The 21,191-nt window shown below is 33.5% G+C and overlaps 1 protein-coding gene across 4 annotated transcripts; it reads right to left on the bottom strand.

The window, feature by feature from the left end:
- Positions 1-1,845: 1,845 nt before the first annotated feature.
- LOC140981743 (uncharacterized) lies at positions 1,846-8,981 on the bottom strand. 4 transcript variants are annotated; one of them, XR_012176128.1, is made up of 3 exons: positions 8,147-8,981; positions 7,873-8,052; positions 1,846-2,101 (listed from the first exon to the last, which is right to left on the bottom strand). XR_012176128.1 is itself a non-coding variant. In XM_073448164.1 (3 exons), exons 1-3 carry the CDS (start codon positions 8,927-8,929, stop codon positions 2,098-2,100), a joined length of 987 nt encoding a protein of 328 aa, XP_073304265.1. In that variant the 5' UTR covers positions 8,930-8,981; the 3' UTR covers positions 1,846-2,097. The 4 variants fall into 4 exon arrangements, 2 of the variants coding, with proteins under 2 accessions (XP_073304265.1, XP_073304264.1); XM_073448164.1 differs by having other exon boundaries at positions 8,127-8,981; XR_012176129.1 differs by lacking the exons at positions 7,873-8,052; positions 8,147-8,981 and adding an exon at positions 4,121-4,387.
- Positions 8,982-21,191: the final 12,210 nt, after the last annotated feature.

The raw sequence follows: 21,191 nt of genomic DNA, 5'->3' as shown, positions 1-21,191 counted from the left end.
TTGTAGTTCTATTTTCGCTAGTGTGCTAATGAGACACTAGTAATTTTTTGATGTCACATTAATATTTATTCAGGTAAAATAAGACTAGCTATCGACCAATGAAAAAAATGTTACAAGACTAAAACTCAATTTGACAAGTTAGAAAACAAAAATAGAGAATAAGAAAAACTTACATGACAAATTTTAATAATTTGACAGTTTTTTCTATTTGTAATTATCCAATTATGAATAGTTGCACCTCTTGATTGTCAAGTGATAAGAATTGTTTATGTTGTTTTTATGGATTGTTTGCTGAATGGACTGATACACAAACGTACCTACTTCAAAAACCAATTTACATTAAGTTTTCAAATTTTGATTTTTGTAAATTAATTTTTAATTTTTGATTATTTAATTTTAAATATTGACGTGACATTGAAAAATACTAATGTGTCATTGGAAATTGATGATGTGTCTGATTTGACCTCAGCATTTGGACCAAAATTGCCAAAATTTAAGAGTTAGTGTACCAAAAACAAAAATTTGAAAACTTAATTGATCAAAACAAAAAATTGGACAAATTAATGAACTAAAAAAGTATTTTCCAACCAATTTTAGACATAAACCTACTTGCATAGTCTGGGATGCAGAGATGGCGCCAAACGAAGGCCGGTGGGGGCGACTGCCATTTTTTATTTTTATAAAGTAATGTGCTAGAAATTTCATGCTATCAGGACCACACCAATTTATTTATATAAGCATTTTCACTGTAATTTCTTGATCATAATTTCTAGCCGAGTTGAAGTATTTCAGGGATTTTGCGTGAAGGTGGTGCTTGGTCCTTTGGATGAGATAACTGAAGGACCTGTAATTAGAATGACAGCAAAAATGGAAGATAAGAATAAATAATACAAAGTGAAAAAAAATCTGGCGTTTTTATGAATTTATTAAAATCGTGGATTTATTTTTTGTATATTATGTTTTATTTATCAAAACATCTCTGTCAAGTGTTAACAATTACTAAGGCATTTATGGACATCCAATTTTCTATTTTTCGGAAAAGAATGGCTCATATCTCTAAATCATTAAATTTTTTAGGCCAGCCAACGATTTCATCATTATATGTTTTAAAATAGTTGATATTTTAATCTATACTTATTAAAGATATTTATAAAATAATTGAATAAATAATTAAATATCATCAAAGTGCATGCTAGTACGTAGAGCTTCTACATTGTTCCAGATCAAATTATCAAAAGTGTACAACCATAACCGTATATTATTCAACTCGATAAGTGATAACAACTTGGACAGTCCGAGTGAGGATTGCTATTGTTCAGTGTATCATCAAATGATCACCAATTTGTATGAATGAACATCTCTATGTCCGATCCTTACCAATGAAACATGATATTCATATAACAGATATTAATCTCTAACTTAAGCGACATTTATATTTATTTTAGGTGGTGATTCGACTAAGAATCTGTTTAGAATATATGATATACTTCCTAATGATTTTCATGATCTTACGTTGAGAGGTAGACCTCATGTTACTTTTTGCATATTCAAAGGCTTTATCTATGCAGATTGCATGAAAATACAAATAAAGTAAATCTCATAATTGGATAAAACCGTAAAATATTATTAAAATAAATATTGTTTTTACATAAAAATATATAAAATTCAAACCACAAGTTGACTTGTTGAGTACCTAATATAACATAAATAGGGATCCAAAAAATTTATTCTATAATAGTAACCATGCTGAAACGTCTATTAGTTTTAAAAAGTGCGGAATTTTTTTTTTAAAAGCTCGTATTTTCGAAATATCATTTAAACGTTTCGCATGCATGCGCTCTACAGAAAAATATAAGATTTAAAAATGATCTTAAATATTTGACAGTAAAAACAGTGTAGTTAAAATAACTAACCTTGTCCAAAATCATACGTAAACATAAACGTATAAAAATCTTAAAATCATCAACGTAAGAAAATGTTCGTATGCTCTCAAAACTCTTAAGTCATAATGACGAAAAAATGCGGTCCTCGGGTCATGTCATCGCACCAGAGCTGCCTATTCAAAGTTCAGCACATCCAGTCTCCTCAGCATCAAGCTCACCTGCATCACACACGCCTAGTGAGTCTAAAGACTCAACAAACCTGTACCAGTAATAACAAGTACATATACATAGCACACAGTAGTGAAAAATAGCATAATCAACATACATTTCGTGTCTGCGGTAAAAATCGTATAAGTAAACGTGTCCTTTCAAAACATGGTAATAATCACAGCGTGTATCATCGTATCAGCATATACGTGTTAAATCATGTCATCATAAACGTATACATTTTCTTTTAATTGAATTCAGTTCATTAGTTGTAACTTTCGTATCACCTCTATCGTATCAGCTCTATTCGATGGATCCATCTATAAAACCATGATACCCGACGACGGGGACATCAGCGACATCATTACCCGTCCACTCAGCCTTGGCCTCAGCTCATCATATCTCATGTAATCGTATACATATACATCGTCAGTCACAACTAACTCCTATCATTCAAAAACATCATCATATTCACCACTCAATAAAAACATACATATACCTAATTTTTCTTTTAAACCAAGTATGCAACGTATTTATCGTAATTACATAAAAATCATGAACGTGATGCATAAACATTTAAATCATGATAAAATATGCTCAGGGCGCTGCCAGGACCAAAATCCCATCTGCCCCAGTAAACTCAAAAATTATCGTTTTGCCCTTAGACGTAAAATTTCACATTTTTTGACATTTTTTTTAATTCCATTGACTCTAACATGTCTCAAATAATTATTTAAGCCAACATGAATTTTCTCATATTTTTATTTGGCTTAAATCGATGACTTTTAAATTAATCTTTAAATATAACATATTAATTCTTAGACGTAAAATTTCACATTTTTTGACATTTTTTTTAATTCCATTGACTCTAACATGTCTCAAATAATTATTTAAGCCAACATTAATTTTCTCATATTTTTATTTGGCTTAAATCGATGACTTTTAAATTAATATTTAAATATAACATATTAATGCGTTTTAATCCCGAATTAAACCAAACCTTAGCATATAATTCCCAAATTTAAAACTTAGACTTCTAATAATTATCTGAGCTTAAATATAATTTTTCATAATTTTATTAAGCTTAAATCTATGTGTTTCAATTAATTCTTTAATTAACGTTTCGTGCGGCGATTAAATCCCGGATAAATCCAAAACTCATCATTTTGATCCGAAACTTAGCAATCTCTTAAAAATATCCCAAAACATATTTAAAAGCATCTCTAGACGTAAAATCGAGCCAAATTCAAAATTTAACCGATTCGTTTTAAAACTTGGACCGGGATCTCGGTTTTAACCCGAATCGAACCGAAACTTAACCAAAACTTTTCCAACTTTTTATCATATCTTAAAAACTCTATAATTGTCCTAAAATCTTAACCTCGTCCCTTCCACAATTAACCACCGACCCTAATACTCACCCTTCCAACTCGCGTCCTAGCTCACCACCGACGGATCAAGCCTCGACTCCACCTTGCCTAGACCCCCTAGGACTCCCGTGAACCTACTGAACCCACACAAATCATCCCATGCAAGCCGCAACCCCCTTCAAACCACTAATCTCACCAAAACGTCTAAACCGAGCCAAGCCTCTACCTCCTCGATCAACAGCGCTTGGGACGGTTCCAGCACGAGCCAAGCCCTTCCAAGCCTTATCTCAGACCCACCAGGGTCTGGTCTAAGCCTCAGCGAGGTCCCTGCAGTGCTGGTTGAACCCTAGACGCTGAAACACCAAAGATCGAGCCACCCCCGAAGAACCCACCTCACGTCCCTTTACTCGTATACGTCCAGCAAATTTTCTAAACCCCATGACAGCAACTTGACACCACCAGCAGCCTCTAAACACTCAAGAACCACAGCCCCTTGCCCAATAATTCAGAAAAAATGTGAGTAATACAAAAAGGGTGCAAGAAAACACATGGAAACCGACATTCTTTCAAACATATGCTTGGATCGGAAATCTTTATACATGAACACAACCATCAACATAAAAACGTGTGTGATGCGTAAAGAATGATACAAATGCGTGCCTGATGATGATTGAAGAGCAAGAACGAGGCGAGGGAACACCAGGAGGATTTTCTTCTTTGGAGAAAACTCGACCGACTCTTTCTTGGGGGAAGCTCTTGCTGAAAACGTGAGGAAAAGATGGTGGGGGAGGGGAGCGTCGGTTGGTGGGTGGGGAAATAAGCGTAGGGTAGGTTTAGGTTTAGTTTAAGTGTAGTTTAGATTAATTAAAATGTGTATTAATGGGTCTCAATTAAAATAAAAAGGGTTTTAAGTCCAATAAGCTTAGAAGTAGGCCCAATAGATCCAAACACACTCTTGAAAAATATTTTGTGTTAGAAAGTTTTTGAAAACATTAACCGAACCTAAAAAAAATCCTCCGATTCGATAAAATTTATGCACCGTTAAAAATTAAAATCATACGGGTAAAAATACCAAATAAATCCCATTTTTTTTTAAAATACACTTAAAAACACATTAAATTAATTAATAAAAATTAATCATGTAAACGGATCGTGTGCTCGGCACCTTAGGGGTGCTTTAAACACAATAAATCAATGAGCTGCAATATCTCGTGTTCTAAGAATAATTACACCGATGAATTAAATCGAGTTTGGTATAAAACCAAGCGAAAGACACTCGAAATAATCATTCGCTAAGAAAAACTGATCGATTTTATATACTGTGCGACTGAATAACTGAAATTACGCGAGAATCAGTTAGAGCTTATATCAGTTCAGTTATGGACAGAACTGAACTGATATCAGCCGGACTGATCAAAACAGTTAAGAACGAAAAACACGCAGTTAAGCAGAAATAACACAGGATATGTTTATGGATGTTCAGAGACTTCAACTTCTCCTATGTCACCCCTTCTACCTCCTCGGGTAGGATACACTAGAAGACTTTGATTTATACAGCACCTTGTACAAACCCACCTGTGAAGACCCAAAGAATTAACACACAAAGCCATTAATTAAAAACACATTCAAGTCATGAATTCAAATAGGAATTTGAAGAGTTCAAGCCATGAATTCAAAGAGGAATTTGAAGAGCCATAACAACATGTTAATGGTGTTTAAGGCATTAAGAAGGCCATAAACATGGTTGAATGGTAGCCTCTTCATCTCCCCTCCATGAACCTATAAATACCCCCCCAAGCGCTAAAGGAAACCACACCAAAAACAAGGCACAAACTGTCCATATTTTCGAGCTCCATAGCGATTATTCTCAAGCCTCGGTTTACCTCCGTCCTACCCACATTTTGTCCCAAGTTTTGAGCTAAGGTTGCTGCTCAAGTGCTGCCACTATTCGGAAGAGTTCGAGCTGAATTCCTCCCACAAGTTGCTCACGTTTTATTCCGAAGATAATAATCAAGTAAGTGGGCTTTTCTATACTATTATGTACACTTGCTTTTCATAAGTGTACTACTCGATAAATATATTAACATACTCGTTCTTCGTAAGTATGTCCACATTTGCTCAAAAATAAATTATGTATGTTTCTTGAAATTCGATCGGCATACTATATTCGTTCCTATTTGCTATGAAGATCCTTGAACAATTTGTTGTTTGATATTAGTTATAATATTTGAAAGCATGTTTGAAATATTTGAAATGCACTGTGATGATTCGAATTAGAAATGGCAAGGAAATTCCGATATTTGATATGTTTTGTTTAAGGCCCTGATGCGGTGGGTTATAATAACCGTTCTTTTGGCCTTGCCCCTTAGAGGAGTAACATATAGGGGACTGATCAGTAAACCATGAAAAAAGATATGATTTTCAGTGCTATGTTTGTATTTTGTTCGTATTCGATTCAACATACTTATGATTGAAATTATGATGATATATTCTTATAATTATAACCTTGATATTTGTTATGCCCGATCGACCCCCATTTACTGAGTATTTTCCAAATACTCACCCCATACATTCCCACCCCAGATGAGAACGAGGAACAAATCGAAGATAAAAAACAAGAATATTTTTGGGGATGGTGATGAAGCCAATCCACTTCAAGACCAGTCTTGTCATTCTGTCTTTTAGTTATTTTATCGTGTATTACGCTTCCGCATTTCGTTTTAAATTGCATTGTAAAGATGATTATTGATTTATGTAATAGACTGGCTTTTGGCTATTTGATGTACTACGCGGCTTGTTGTTACACGATTTTAAATTGTTAAACAACACCGATGACACGTCTCGATTTCGGGGCGTGACACCACCCAGCTTTGGACTTACTCACTGCCTAACTGAACTCCTAGTCTAGACTAAAGACAGCACCTTTCAGCCAAGACTTGTTTAATGTCTGTGTGTCAAAGACTACATACACAAGTTTTACATCTTTGTGCAAGAATGTATTTTTGGGTGGTGATGTGTGTGCGTGTGTGAGAACTAAACGATGGACACTATCCGAAAGTGTTCTCACACACTGAGGGAAAATAAGCTTCTAATCTAAGCTGATATAACTTTGAAGTGTTCCCTCACAATTCGGCGTAATGCTTCTTGTAAGCTGATATGCAATATGCGTGTCCTTCTTCTTGTTGTGTTCTCTCTTTTAACCACACTGTCTTCACTGAGCTTCAGCTTCTATTTATAGGCGTTTTGCTGATCGTGCAGTGAGACACAATTATTGTATCCGTTGCATTTTGAATTTGTTCCTTGGAATCCATTCCGGAACCTTTGGCTTTATGCTCTGATGCAACGTCCATAATTGTACTGTGATAGTACAATTGCTTTTGTACCTTTGCGCATAGCTGTAATCCATTAAGATCAGCTGTCGAATGCCGCAACTGGTTTGCACCTAACTGAAGTTCAGAACTGGTCTGGTTGCGGTGAGGTGAAATCAGTTGACTCGTCAGCTGAACTGATTTCACTGATTCAGTTGAACTGCTCTTGATACTTCAGTTGTACTGGTTCAGTTCGATCATTCAGTTAGCGATTTCAGTTGGCATCTCGATTGCTTCAGTTTCGACTATTTCAGCTGTTGCGCACTTAAGGTAGATTATTAGAAATAACAAAACAAGTTTTGTTAACATCAAAATTAAGCAAAGATTGCGAACTTGAGAAGTTCCAACAATCTCCCCCTTTTTGATGATCACAAAACTTGAGCAATTAAAGCGAAAAACTAAAACACTTAAAACAGATAAAAGAAATTTCAGTGTGAGGGATAACATATTTAAAATCAGTTTTAAATAAAGCTCCCCCTCAAAAACTGAATATAAAAACGTGTTAAAAACATTTTAAAACATTTTTCAGTTCTAGAGGAAAGAGAACTCCCCCTTAAGAACTGAATCAAAAACTCCCCCTTAAAAATATAATCGATCACGCGATTTTTAAAATATTTTTCAGCAGCAGTTATGCAAATAATTAAGGTTACACAAAAACTGAAAATATCAATTCAGTTATATTTAAACTAACTGGATAATACGATGTTTATTTAAACAAATAAACTTCCCTTGTATTATAATTAAGCACATCAATTATGTAAGGGAAAAATGCTACTACACTTAGCTGAATTTTAAACAACATCAGTTATCAATCAGTTTAGACATAGTTTAACATCAGTTATCAATCAGTTTACACATAGTAGAACTAAATGTACCAACTACTGATCACCTTGAATTCTATAATTTCAATGGGGCATATGTGGAAATTGGACGCCGAAGTTGAGGACAATGCTTGGCCAACATCATCATTATCAATATATTTTAAGATACATATTTTACTCTGTTTTTTTTTTTAATAGAAGTTCGAGGAACAAGAATACATACCTGATCAGGCCATAGCCACCCCGATTGCGATGAGCAGAAAGGCCATTGTGCCAGCAGTCCACGCCACAAGCGGTACAACAGTCACTCCAAGAACCAGAATAATTGCTGATGAAATAGCTACTGCTCCAAGTTTTTCCATAATGCCCGATAGCTTGGGCTTGACATGGCGCAATCCAATGCCTAAAAGCAGAAATGAAATCGCAAACACAGTTGCAACAGCCGCAAAAATGGCAGTCAATGAAAAGTGAGCTGACCCAGAAAAAGCTCTGCTCACCAGCGTTCCAGCAGCCTGCGCAGCGATGGCCAGTGTCGTCTCGCTGATCATAGAGTTATCTCGTTTCTTTGTTGTATCTGCAGGTTCGCCACCTATGTGTTCTTTCCGTTGCTGCTGGTCAACAACAGATGGAACATCGATGGATACGTAGGGTTCCCGTGGCGAATTTATCCGGTTGGCGGGTATCTCCTGTTTCCTTCCATGGAGGTCGCCGCCGAGTACATTCTCTTCATATTCCTGGTCAACAACAGATGGAATGTCGATGGATAGGCATCGAACCGGTGGATAATTTATCCCGTCATATATGATTTCATGAGTGGTCATTCCTGAGCTTTTATTTCTCTTTGGTTCTTCCCTTTTCAGGGGAAAACCATTAAAAGGCCCTTTTCTATGCTCACCCTTGAATACTTGTGGAGCTTCTGAGTGTGAGCTAGACCCTTCACCACAATTGTGGGAACCATCACGACCTCTTCTTTCGGACAGAAGATCAGATATTACTGCGTAAAGCTCGTCGGAAGCTTCAGCGGGTAAATAAAAATTCGTCTGCCGAAGAAGGCCCAGAAAATTCATCATAATCAGTCGTATATGCTCTTCAGGAAGAACATAACTTCTGTCGTCAGGCGGGTTTAGAGTTTTTTGAGCTTCAATCCTTCCGATCAAATACGGAAGAAGAAGGGCAAAAAAATTCATCAAAATCAGTGTATGTTCTTCGAGGGGAATATAACTTCTGCCATTAATATTAACTACACGAATGCCAGGCGATGGACGGCGCACCGGTTCCATGTTTAGTTGATGTAAGTCAATCTTAGATGATTGACGTGAATTTTAGTGCCAGTTTGAGTAAATCAGTGCTGGAGCTATGAAAAGTGGGATGATGTATTTGTACCTATATATATTCCGAATATTATTAATTTTTTAAAAAAGAAAAAACTTTTTAGAGTTTTGTTTTAATGTTAAAAATTTATATTTTTATTAATAGCGGATTCTATTTATTTTTACAGTATACTAAAAAATTATAAATATTTAATCAGTTCTCCCAACTTTTATATAACAATAATTATGTCCAAAAAATAGAAAATTTTATATAATAATAACATTAATAAAAGCTACAATAATCAGAAATATTATATATTTTTTCATTTACACTCTCGATATATTATTTCCAAATATGATGTTTTGGAAGTTTTATTTCTATGCAATACAAGAAAAATGGATATTAAAGAAAACTTTTAAACGAAGGCACCACTTTCCAAGAAGACCAAATGAACAGTGGGTCTCACATTTTCCCTTGAAAAGTTTAAGCACTTGCATATGAATCTTCTCGGAAATGTCCTGGAAATTATATCGGAACATATATCCATACACTTGTCTCCTTTCACAAATTAATTTTACCGCAACTACCTTTAATTCATATTTCCTCCTGATTTGGACGAGCTCTTAAGTTCGAAAACCTTAGAAGAAGTCGAAAAAAAAAATCTGGATAACCTCTCTGAAATTTCGGAGAATTATGGCGGGGCCTGGAACCTCTTTAATTAGTGACTTTGTCTCGGAATATCTCTAGTTCAATTATTTGACTATCGTAATGTTGGAAAAAGAACTTTTGTATTTGGGAAAAATTGTGGGGGCAAGGCGCGGCTCACAATTCACAAATTAGCATAAATATTCTCTCTCCTTCCAGGCCTGTCCATTTTACATTTTCGATTGGAGAAATTAATGTCATGACATTTGCGGAGAAAAACCCGTTTAAATCTCTCCTCCTCAATAGCCCATCGTTTATCAGAGAAATATTACTGAAAAATATTTGTAATGCAGCAATTGTTATATTTACTTCGAGTGCGGCAGCTGTTTTACCTGTGCTGCCCCGCCAACCACCGGGCGCAACTGGGATCAACGTCGGGGTTCAGGCAATACTCTTCGGAAGTTACTCTGTGTTCGTGATCTGCCTCATGTTCGCCTTCTCTTGTGCTTTCACCTCCATGGTTCTTCTGCCCAAGAGGCCAAAGGCTTCAAGATTGCTCCATATCAGCGCTGCCTTTTGGCTCTCTTCTGCTTTCACTTCTCTGTTCTTATTCTCGCAACTTTCTGTCCTTGACGGGTCCAACCAGGCTTGATCGTTTTGGGTCAACAGGCCATATGTTCTGATTCAACGGGCTTTATTCAAACCATATGTGAATTATATCTTGTGTTCCCTTGTCTCTAGTGTTTTATGTTGGGATTGTGTTTGAATTGAATGAATGAACGTTGCACTGATTCTGATTTGTTTTGGAATTTGTTGGTAGAGATTTAATAAAATAAATTTATAAATCATGTGATTAAATCCATATATCACAACATGTCAGGAATTCATGTCGAATTATCAGAAAATATAAATAATAGTAAACACGTATCAGAATCCATTGACTGCTCTAGCGTCGGAGTTATGGATTTTTCAAAGCAACCGAGAATCAACCACCTTATTTTGCCTTAGATAGAAGAAGGAGAGATGTCTAGAATATGTGTGCCGTATGTTTTCTGTGATATATTCTCTGTGTCTTGAGTACCATAACCTTATATAACTTTAATAGTCTTCAACCCATCATAGAAGAGTTAATTGGGCTGGGTTTCTACACATAAAGTGGACAATATCAATTTATTTAATACTTTGAAAACCTTTAATTAATTAGATCACTTTATGGAGTCATTTATTAGATAGCTTGTCCATATACAATTAATTAAATTATGTGAACCCACAAAATAATTCTAACATTTGTTAAATCTTAAAAATCATCTTATATTTATTTTACATGTATCAAATAACAGAAACAGTAGAAATAAAGTTTAAAGTCAGTATAGAGAAGATTTAGACTCGGCAGGCATCCTTCGTTTTTCATTATTCCACCGATAAAAACTCCTTCGCCCCTTTTTTTTTTTTAATAAGAAAAAAGCCTCCGGCGTGGCAGGGATGTGAGCTACATATATTTGCGAGTGAGAACCCCAATGCTACACCAGACTGCTTAGAAGTGAAGAACACAGGAATAATATTTCTCATCATGAATTTACACAAAAACTAACATTGCCGGTAATACTTGATATATATAGTTCATTTGTCACTTCTATAATTGTATTGGGGTTGTCTGTCTTCTTTCATGTTATAGTCTAGCCAGAAAATTGAGATTTGGGGGACAAAATAAATTTTTACCGTGGTAAGAGCAAATATTAAGGGGAAAGCGAAAAAATATAATTATTTTTAGATCTCTAGTCAATTAAATTAAAAAATTTAGAGGACGGGTGTGTGTCGTAAATGGTCGTCATAGGTGCTGTGGTTATACTTTGGACGAAAAAACATTTATTTATACTGATTAATCGATTCATTATATATGCTCAAACCTATAGTGTAGCCTGTGAGGCAAGTGTCTCATGCCCAAAATCTTTCAAAAAAATAACTAATATGTTATGCACTTGAGCTCATCTCATCAGCCCATGAATAATGGTTATTGGTTAATGACCCATGAATGATGAAGTCCATTCATAATTTCAACATGTTGATTAGCAAAATCAGCAGATTCGGCTTTCTTTTGCCCGTCGAACAGAGGCGTAGGACAAAAGCCATTCAAATACTCCAGAAAGGCGAGAGAAAAAGGAGCAAAAAATCTCTTCTATTTCCACCACTCAAGAATATTTTGAGTTTGTTTTTCAATCTCTCAAAATTCTAATAAATTTTTAAATCGAGTATTTCTTCTCTACTTTGAGTGTTTGCACAAAATATTTTGAATTTTAAGAAATATTATCTGATTTTTTGTGTTCTTCCCTAAACTTTACCAACAAATACTCATTCATTTTTCATTCCAAAATTATATTAATAACACAAAATCATCTTATCTACAATCACAAGTATAAAAGTGAAAAAGAGGATTTAGTGCGAGATTTCTTAAAGAGTATTTATCTTTAGAAGAAATATGATCAGTGAAGAGAAAACGAATGCTAAATTCGGAATTTTATGAGGGAAATACCTTGTATTCTCAATTCTCTTGTCTTCATTATTATTAATAAAGAAATGATCTTCTTGAGATATTTAGAGTGGACATAGCCCAATTTTGAGATGAACCACTATAAATATTGGACATAGCACAAAAGGATTTCTAGACAGTATTAGGGAAGTTGTTCTTTTTTGTTTAGACTTCGACAATTAATTCGTTAGTAGTAGTCACAAAATATGAAGGTATACACAAACAAGATGATTAGCCTTAATGCCTTTAATTGTCAACTTTGAAAAAGTAAGATGAAAGATCTTCTATTCATCATCAAGATGCAACAACTGGTGTTCAGCGAATCTAAACCAGATGATAAATCAGATGCCGAATGGAAATTTGAGCACGAGCTAGTCTGCGGGTACATCCGATAATTTGTCGATGAAAACGTGCATAATTACATTTGTAACGGGACACATTCTCGTATGCTTTGGACGAATTTAGAGACACTATATACCTCCAAAAATGGCAACAACAAATTGTTCTATTTGAGCAAGTTTGTCCAAGTTCGATACAAAGAAGGAATTCTGATCGCATATCATCTGAACGACATTCAAAGATTCATGGAGCAGTAATCAAGTATGATCATAAAAATTGATGACGAGGTGATAGCTATGATTGTGCTATCTTCATTACCAGAGTCTTGGGAAACTCTGAAGGTATCGCTCACGAACACAACACTAGGATGAGTTGTGAGTATGAACTTAATCAAGAGTGGCATCTTGAATGAAAAGATGAGGCCGATGTCTTAAGGAGCTTATAACTCACAGTCAGATGCTTTGGCTGTTGAGTCAAAGGAGAGAAGCAAGATCAAGAAAAACACAAATCAGAAGCCAATGAGATGTAAGTCCTTGGGGATATATGTCAACATAAAGTATTATCGATGTAGAGAAATGGACATATTAAAAAATAATGTCGGCAACCAAAGACAAACATGAAACCGGTGATGGGCAAACAAACGTCATTGACGAATTCAATCTTGTTCATGAGCTAGATCAAGAGTCCGTAAATTTGACAACTCAAATAACTATGTGGAGATCAATAGTGGAGCAATAGTCTACATAACATCTCGAAGAGTATTTGAATTTTATTTTATACCTAAATGAGTACTTACAGTTTATTAATGTCAAAAATCTAAAAAAAAAAAGTTAAATTTTATTATGAATAATTTAATTGAATTTTATTTTACACCTAAATGAGTGCTTAGAGCTTATTAGTGTCAAAAATCTAAACAAAAAAGTTAAATTTTTTTTTGAAAAATTTAAAGATTGCAAATGTCACGCCTCGAGCCTCGGATTAGTCGACGCTGATGTTGTTTAACAACCACACAATTGAAAATAACAAATCTCGTTTATCAAAGTCTATCCAACCAATTTATAAACCATGATCGACATTGTCTTTACAACGTAAAAATTTCCAAAACATAAATAACTTTCAAAGTGTTTTACAACTTGAATTAAAATAAAACTTAAAAAGAAACGCACATAAACTAAACTTCTTGATTCATCTATCACATGCCCCAAAACTGGTCTTGTAAATTTTCCACTATTTGTTGTTAAGAATTATGAAGAGTAGAGAGTGACTAATATGGTCATCACTCAGCAAGTGAACGTCGTTCGAATATATACATTGCAATATTTAACATTTTCAAAATCAACATATCATAACACAAATTTTCGTACAACACATATAATAGAATAAACATAGTAAGTACTGAAATTCATCTAATTTACATGATTTATTGATATCAGTATTTAATTTTTAATCTTCTAAGGGGATGAGGCCATAACAATGATTACAATCCAACCATATAAGGGTCATAAACTTATCGTATTTGGGGTTCCACCTATATCCAGTTGAATACTAACAGTGCTAAAAAAATATGGTAGTTTTTCATCGTAACACAAGAAGAAAGAAGCATGATCGAACGAAACTTTAAAAAACCATCGANTTACAAAAGCACACTTACCTTAATTCTTGGGTAGAGAAAATGTGATGAAATAATTGGCTTGGTTCGAAAATACTGCCTAGATCCTGACATCACTTCGACAGAATTTCGTCTTGCAAAAAGCTCCAAAAACTCGACAACACTTGGAAGAAAATTCTTGTAAATTTTAGCAGCACTTGAAGAGCAGTTTTTAAAATTTAGGTAGAAATTTTAGGTGTGATATTCGAATAGGAGTGTTGTTCGACTTATAAAGGTGCAGATAATGTCCAGATCACGTATTATCTTCGCGTTTATATTTTTTATTCAACTCTTGAATTTATTATATATCACTCCAAGATAGATCATAATCTCCCTATTTGTCCATTGAGAATGCTATTTTCGAAAATTATCTCCCTTGAAAGCCTAGGATTCAAAATCTTTATCCCCAAGTTTTCCATATCCGATAAATCTTTTATTTTACAGTACAAATATAATCCATGTGCCCTAAAAATTCGAATTATCCCTTTGAAGTTTTCAAATTTTTTGATGATTTGTACTCAAGATAGGATTATTGATCTTCTTGGGTTGAAGTTCTTAATTCTTTGATAAATAGGATTTCGAAATTTTCATCCATAGTTCTTCTTATAAGTGTAGACTTTTATCCATCCCTTTTGATATATATATTTTGTGAGAACTCGTAATTTTTAAAGCACGACCCGGAAGAAGTAAATTTTAATTTTATTAATTCAAGGTATATTAGTTAAAGATTAAGCACAAAGAATTTGAATTTCAGCTCATGGGAAGCAATGTGAGACTCAAAAATTATGTACTCAAGTACAAGAAATTGAATAGTAGCTCAAGAGCACCAACCTTCAACTCATAAACTCAATTTTTAACCAAAAAAAGTCAACCTAAGTGGCCAAAAATTTGGCCATATTTGTTTACATAATTAAAGTGGAAATTATACATACAATAATCATGCAACTGATATGGACCAATTAAATTTGACAACACATTGGGTAATTTGAGGAACCCAATCGATTGGCATGGATGGGGAGGTCTAGTAGAGTCTTCCTTTGACCTATAAATACATACAATCCTTTTCAGAAATCCTTGCACCAAAATTCTCTCAAATCACTCTCAAGCTTCGGCCACTTCAAACAAAAAAAAGTGGTTGCATTCAGTCATTGTAGTGTTATCCAAGTGCTGCCCAAACCTGCCCGAGTCGCTGTCGCCCGAAATGCTGCCCGTGTTCATCCCAAATTTTTCCGAAGTATTGGTTAAGTTTGAATCATACATTTGAACTAAGAGTAGGTGAGTTTTGTGTGTGTGTGTAGCACACTCGTTCTTTGTGAGTGTGCTTAAGTATGTTTTAAAAAAGTTATGCTATGATTTAAGATTCAATCGATTAAAATATGTATTGCTTTCTTCACATTTCTGTATGATATGCATTCCTTCGCTAAGTTTCAATTCGATATGTTTGTTTCGTCTTCGAGTCATTATGTTTGTTTCGTCCGCTTTGTTCCGTCTGTCTTGTTCCAATTCGTTTCGATCTTTCGTTCCGATGTGATATGTGTATGATATGATTCGCATAATGGTGCATTGAGAAATCCTGTGAAGGAAAAGGTCCCAAAGAGAATCTATCTATGGAAGGAGGTCCTAGAGGGAACCCGGATAAGGGAAAAAGCCCAAGAGGGTTGCCATTTATAGGAGAAGGCCCCAAAAGAAGCCCAAAATAAAGGATAATCCATGATCATTATAATGTGATTTTCTTCGATAAGATCTTACAAAGTTCCGTTTTGATATATTTTGATCTGATATGATTCTGTTCTGATATGTTATGTGTGTATGATATGATAAGTCCTAAGTTCTGATTATTCCATTCTGTTTGAATTCTGTTATGTATTATATTCCTTCTGAAAGATATGTATATGTATAATCTGTTGTTCTTATATTTGATCGGCTCCTACTTGCTAAGTGTTTCTCAAAATGCTCGTCCTCTTACGTCCTTCCCCAGATAATAATAAAGAACAAGTGGAAGAAACAGAAAAAGATCAATTCTGAGGCTGGTGAAGAAATTCAGATTTATGAAAATCAAGTCCTTTGTATTAGCTTCCGCATTTTGCACTTTTCTCTGTAAGAACACCTTTCGTTTTATTCGTATTTTACATATCTACAGACAATGTTCTTTTATGAATTAGACTGATTTTAGTTATTTGATACAAGATTTATTGTTTTCAATGTACATTGTTAAACAATGTTGGATGTCTTATATGCTTCGGCCCCCGGGACGTAACATATTTTCAAAATATATGTCAGTAAATATGTGATAATTTCGAAAACATGGGGTTACACTATCTACCTTTCAAATATCTCTTTACTTAAATCTTTATCTTGCATTTTAATTTACTAATTTTGAAATTATACCCATAAATTTCGAAATAGATATTATATGTATCCAATATTTTAATTCCTATCTTAATACTTGAATTTTGAAGAATCTCAACCTATATATATCTACATACCAAAATCGAAAATTAGGTATTTATCACTTGAAACTCGAATTCCTTGGATAATTTGTACCTAAAAATTTAATTATCGTTTACCACTTCAGATAATCTTAACAATCCTTAAAAAATATTTGATAGCTTAGTACAAAATTTCAAGTACAAAAAAATAATACATCGAGTTTAAAATTTGCGGATTTTATAACAACTAACTACTACATCGAAAAAATATTTTCCCAGTCAAATTTCATGAGATTCGGAAAACTAACCTATGGTTCTGTAAAAAAAAAAAAATTTAATGAAGTGTTTCATAATCGATGACAGCGCATGCTGTTCTTACTTCGGGTGCAAGTATTGAACAATCATTCAACTACGACTTTAATAATATGCCTAAAGATTTAATAATTTATTTTTATTTTTTTTTGGAATACATGGCATTCAGCCATATCTGTTTTTCAAGAATTTTGAATGCCTTGTACTAAGAGAGTTGGTACAGCATCAGGGGCGGCTGAAGAAGTGAACTTTGAATTTTTCGATGACCTCTAGAAGGTTAATTGTATAGAATTTTCCTTTGGACCAATTGTATTTATAAGTAATTGTCTCTTTCTCTACCACGTACACGTACTTAATATAATAATTATTAAAACTAATTAATATAAATATCCCAGAAAATTTAAAATAATTAGAGTACTAATATTTATTTATTCCAACTAATAATCATCGATTATTAATCTAATTAATTACAACAAATTATATGAAATTTATTCCCTAGTTATAATAATTAGAAACTAAGATAAATTGTTATCATCATCAATAGTCTAATAAAGTAGAGCAATTTTGTGATTAATTTGCACCAATAAAATAAATTACAAACTAGCATAAAATAAATTACACTGATACAATATAATAAAAATAAAACATACAAAATAATGGCGTGCATGTGCAAGTTAAATATACAAAGGTTTAATTGCTCATCTTACATGAAAACATGTGACAGATTCAAATGAGTCATTTAATTTGAAGTTTTTTCCTTCGCTTATTGTTGCATGACATGTAACCCACTACTTTATTTACTTTTTTTATGCCAAAAATTATAACATTAGTTCTCTGTAATTTTGCAAATCTAACAAGAAAATCATATGTACGTGATCATCCCAAGTCGAAAAGGAAACAGATAGTCCTGTCTATGCCAACCCCGCATACATACTTGGGAAACTAGAGGGAAAATAAGAGGCCAAAGCCGTGCAAGACACAACTCCAGCTGCAAACAGACAACAAACAACCGCCAAACTCCGGCAGATTGAAGCAACCGACCTGTTCTTGTTGCGGAAAGACATGGTCATGACAGCAGCGGTGAACCCTAAATTAAATGCTAGCAGAAACCCATGAAATAACGTTGGATGATTCTTGAATATTACAACCCGAATTTGGTTGCCACCCATTTCCTCATAACGTACTGTCAAGAGTGCCTAGGCCACAAATATTCCGGACAAGAAAATGTTCTCTTCGGGTGGGACGACGAGGGAACCAGAATGGTTCCGTTTACTCATGATGCTAACAGATGACCCCATGTAAAAATAAAAAAAATTAACTCATTTATCGTTTCAGAACTAAGGATAATACGCTCTCTGTTTTTATAGTGAACCGCATGATCTTAAACAAACAAAGACTTTTTGTCTCCCATTGAATTGACGAAATTTCCAGGAAGTTTCGTTCTGGCAAGCAATAGGTAAATAATAATAATAATAATAATAATAATAATAATAATAATAATAATAATAAATATGACACATTGGCAATATTTTTATTAAAAATTGAAAATTATATTTTAAGTTTTGTGTAAATTATATTAAATGATTACTTAAAAACTTTATTTCAAACCACCAATAATATGATAATATTTTATAAATGTTATTTCCTATCAAATTAAATTATTGTATAATTGTATATGTATGAGTGTATGTATTATATATAGCAGCCATATCCTCCACCATACCTTCATTTCGAAAACTATAATATCAATATTCCAGCATTATATATGATCAATATCCTAATTTACATATGTTCTTGGATCAACCAACTCTTTACAGTATTAATATGAAGAAAAAATTTGTGTGAGACGGTTTCACGGGTCGTATTTTGTGAGACGGATATCTTATTTGGCTCATACATGAAAAAATATTATTTTTTATGCTAAGAGAAACTTTTTATTGTGAATATCGGTAGGGTTGACCCGTCTCACTGATAAAAATTCGTGATACCGTCTCACAAGAGACCTTATCTAATATAAAATTGAGGTCATTAATTTGTGGCGTACAGTTTTGGAATGAAAACTGATATATGAGGTTATTCAATATCATTAACCTACAAAATCTAATAGAATATCAAATATAAAATGAAATTTTGTGGAAATAACGAAAAAAAAGATACAGATTATTTAACTTCGAACCTGCGTAGTTTTTTTTTCCAATTTATTTTTATGTTTTTTTTTTTGAACCCAAAACCGATGAAGTTTCATTAGCTCAAAGCAATTTCAATTTATTTTTATGTTTTAAATTATAGCATTTATTTTAAATTTTCAATAACGAACATTGAGTTATTAAAACTCAATTTCAAAAAATGGTACTTTCAACATAACGATCGATTGTGTTTTCAATTATGGATGTTATTCCTTCAAAATATATATGTATGTATATATATATGTGTGTGTGTCTGTCTAGATGTTATTGACTATATAACGAAGACGTCAACAACTTAACCAAAATAGTCAAAAACTAAAAGTTAGTATACCAAATTGTTAAAACTTAATGGATTAAAACTAAAAATTGAATAGTTTAATATACTAAAAAAATTATTTTCCTTATATAGCCCATGTAGAAAAACTGATCTTGCTCAAGTGATAATTAACTGAGGAAAACTTGCCTGTATTGCAAAAGGATCTTTTCCCATGGTGCAATAGTCCCTCGGAAAATCTATTATTAGCATAAAATAGACTAGTAAGTCACTTAATGCTCATACAAATTTATAATCAATATTTGTGGAACAACAATGAAGAGAAACCCACACAAAAAGAAGAATATGAAATTAAAGAATTCCCTTTCTTTTGGAAAATAGTTGAATTCGTCTTATAAGTTGACTTATGTTGAGTTTTGTTCTTGTTACTTGTCAAATAATACCATCTTCAATGTCCGAAACCACGGCAATACAAAGGTAAAAAAAAGTTACCACTTTGAGACAAAATTTTAATTACCTAAATGTCGAATTTGGCTATTATATATTTTACCTAAAATTGAAAATATTTTTTTAGCTTTAAATGAATCGAGAGAACTCTAAACATTTTCCACTTTGATTTTGAAATTTTATCGCAAAACGGTGATTGCATGTTGCACCTCATTGACAAATTTCATAGTGGGAAATTCAGTTTTAAAAGCAAATAATTCAACACTTACTCCAATCAAACACTGTAAATTATGATGTTATTCTACAAATTTCTATCAAGTTTTACTTAATTAATTGCTTCGAAAATTATATACTCAATATTTATATGCAAATGTATCCACCCTTCTACTTATTAGACAAAGTCAGGACACCAACAAAAACAAATCACTATTAGCAAGGATGTAGATTAATTAAGGGTTATGCTACATGTAAGATGGTTAGACATAATTAGGTTACAAATTACTTTTAAAATTACAAAATTATTCTATTTAAAATAATTTTTCCAAATAAAATGCTCGGATAATTTTGATATTAATTCAAAGCGAATATGTAGTCAAAATATATAATTTTTCATTAACTAGAGAGAAATGGGCAGATGGACGCCCAAGAAATCAAAGTTCGAAACTCCCCTTCCTGGCTTCCTTGACTTTGTTTCATCAGTATTACCACTTGTATTTTTTAATTTTTTTATAGAAATATTATCACCACTTGTATTATTTTAATTGGTTTGCTCGATATTAAAACCCCTGCTTGCGAAGATCAGGCGTTAATATTACAGAAACACTTTTTCTTACATTAGAAAAAGTCCATAGCTCTTTCATGGCTGACGCTGGAGGCGGTATTAATGGTGGTGACGGCTACCATTTACACCCAGTATTTAGAAACATGAGAAACCATGAATTAGGAAAGGTTTTCCTAAATATGATGATGGGTATTTTTGCTTTAGCAGTATATATATTGTTCAACAGCACTGACAAGAACAAGACAGTGTACGGGTTCATTCTTTCGGTGCTCTTTGCCGGAGAAGTTGCTATATATTACGGGCTTCTGCTACGGGACACATACCCTCTATTGGCATGTATTCTTGAACAACTCGGAATTTATTTTGTTTTTCTCTCCATCACTGGATTGGCAGCTTCTCTTCTTTCTGTACCAGCTCTAATCATTCCAGTGGTTTGCGTTGCTTCTGTAGTGCTGCTACCTTTCTTGATTCCGTTTCTGTCTCGTCAGCCTAACATACAGATGGAGAACTAATGACTCGAATCGAACTGATTGAGTCTAGTTTTGCCCATCTTGTTATGTATAAGTAAATATGTTTTTTTTCCCGAATCAGATCCTTATGTAGCCGTGCTTGGACAATAAGAGAGCAGCGACGACTACGGATG

Source organism: Primulina huaijiensis, chromosome 7 (genome assembly GCF_012295235.1).
Source record: "Primulina huaijiensis isolate GDHJ02 chromosome 7, ASM1229523v2, whole genome shotgun sequence".
Taxonomy (NCBI): domain Eukaryota; kingdom Viridiplantae; phylum Streptophyta; class Magnoliopsida; order Lamiales; family Gesneriaceae; genus Primulina; species Primulina huaijiensis.
This window is presented reverse-complemented; position numbering and strand designations above follow the sequence as displayed.

Coding starts and splice junctions, on each gene's coding strand:
- LOC140981743 (XM_073448163.1), bottom strand. CDS start 8,929: ATGGAACCGGTGCGCCGTCCATCGCCTGGCATTCGTGTAGTTAATATT.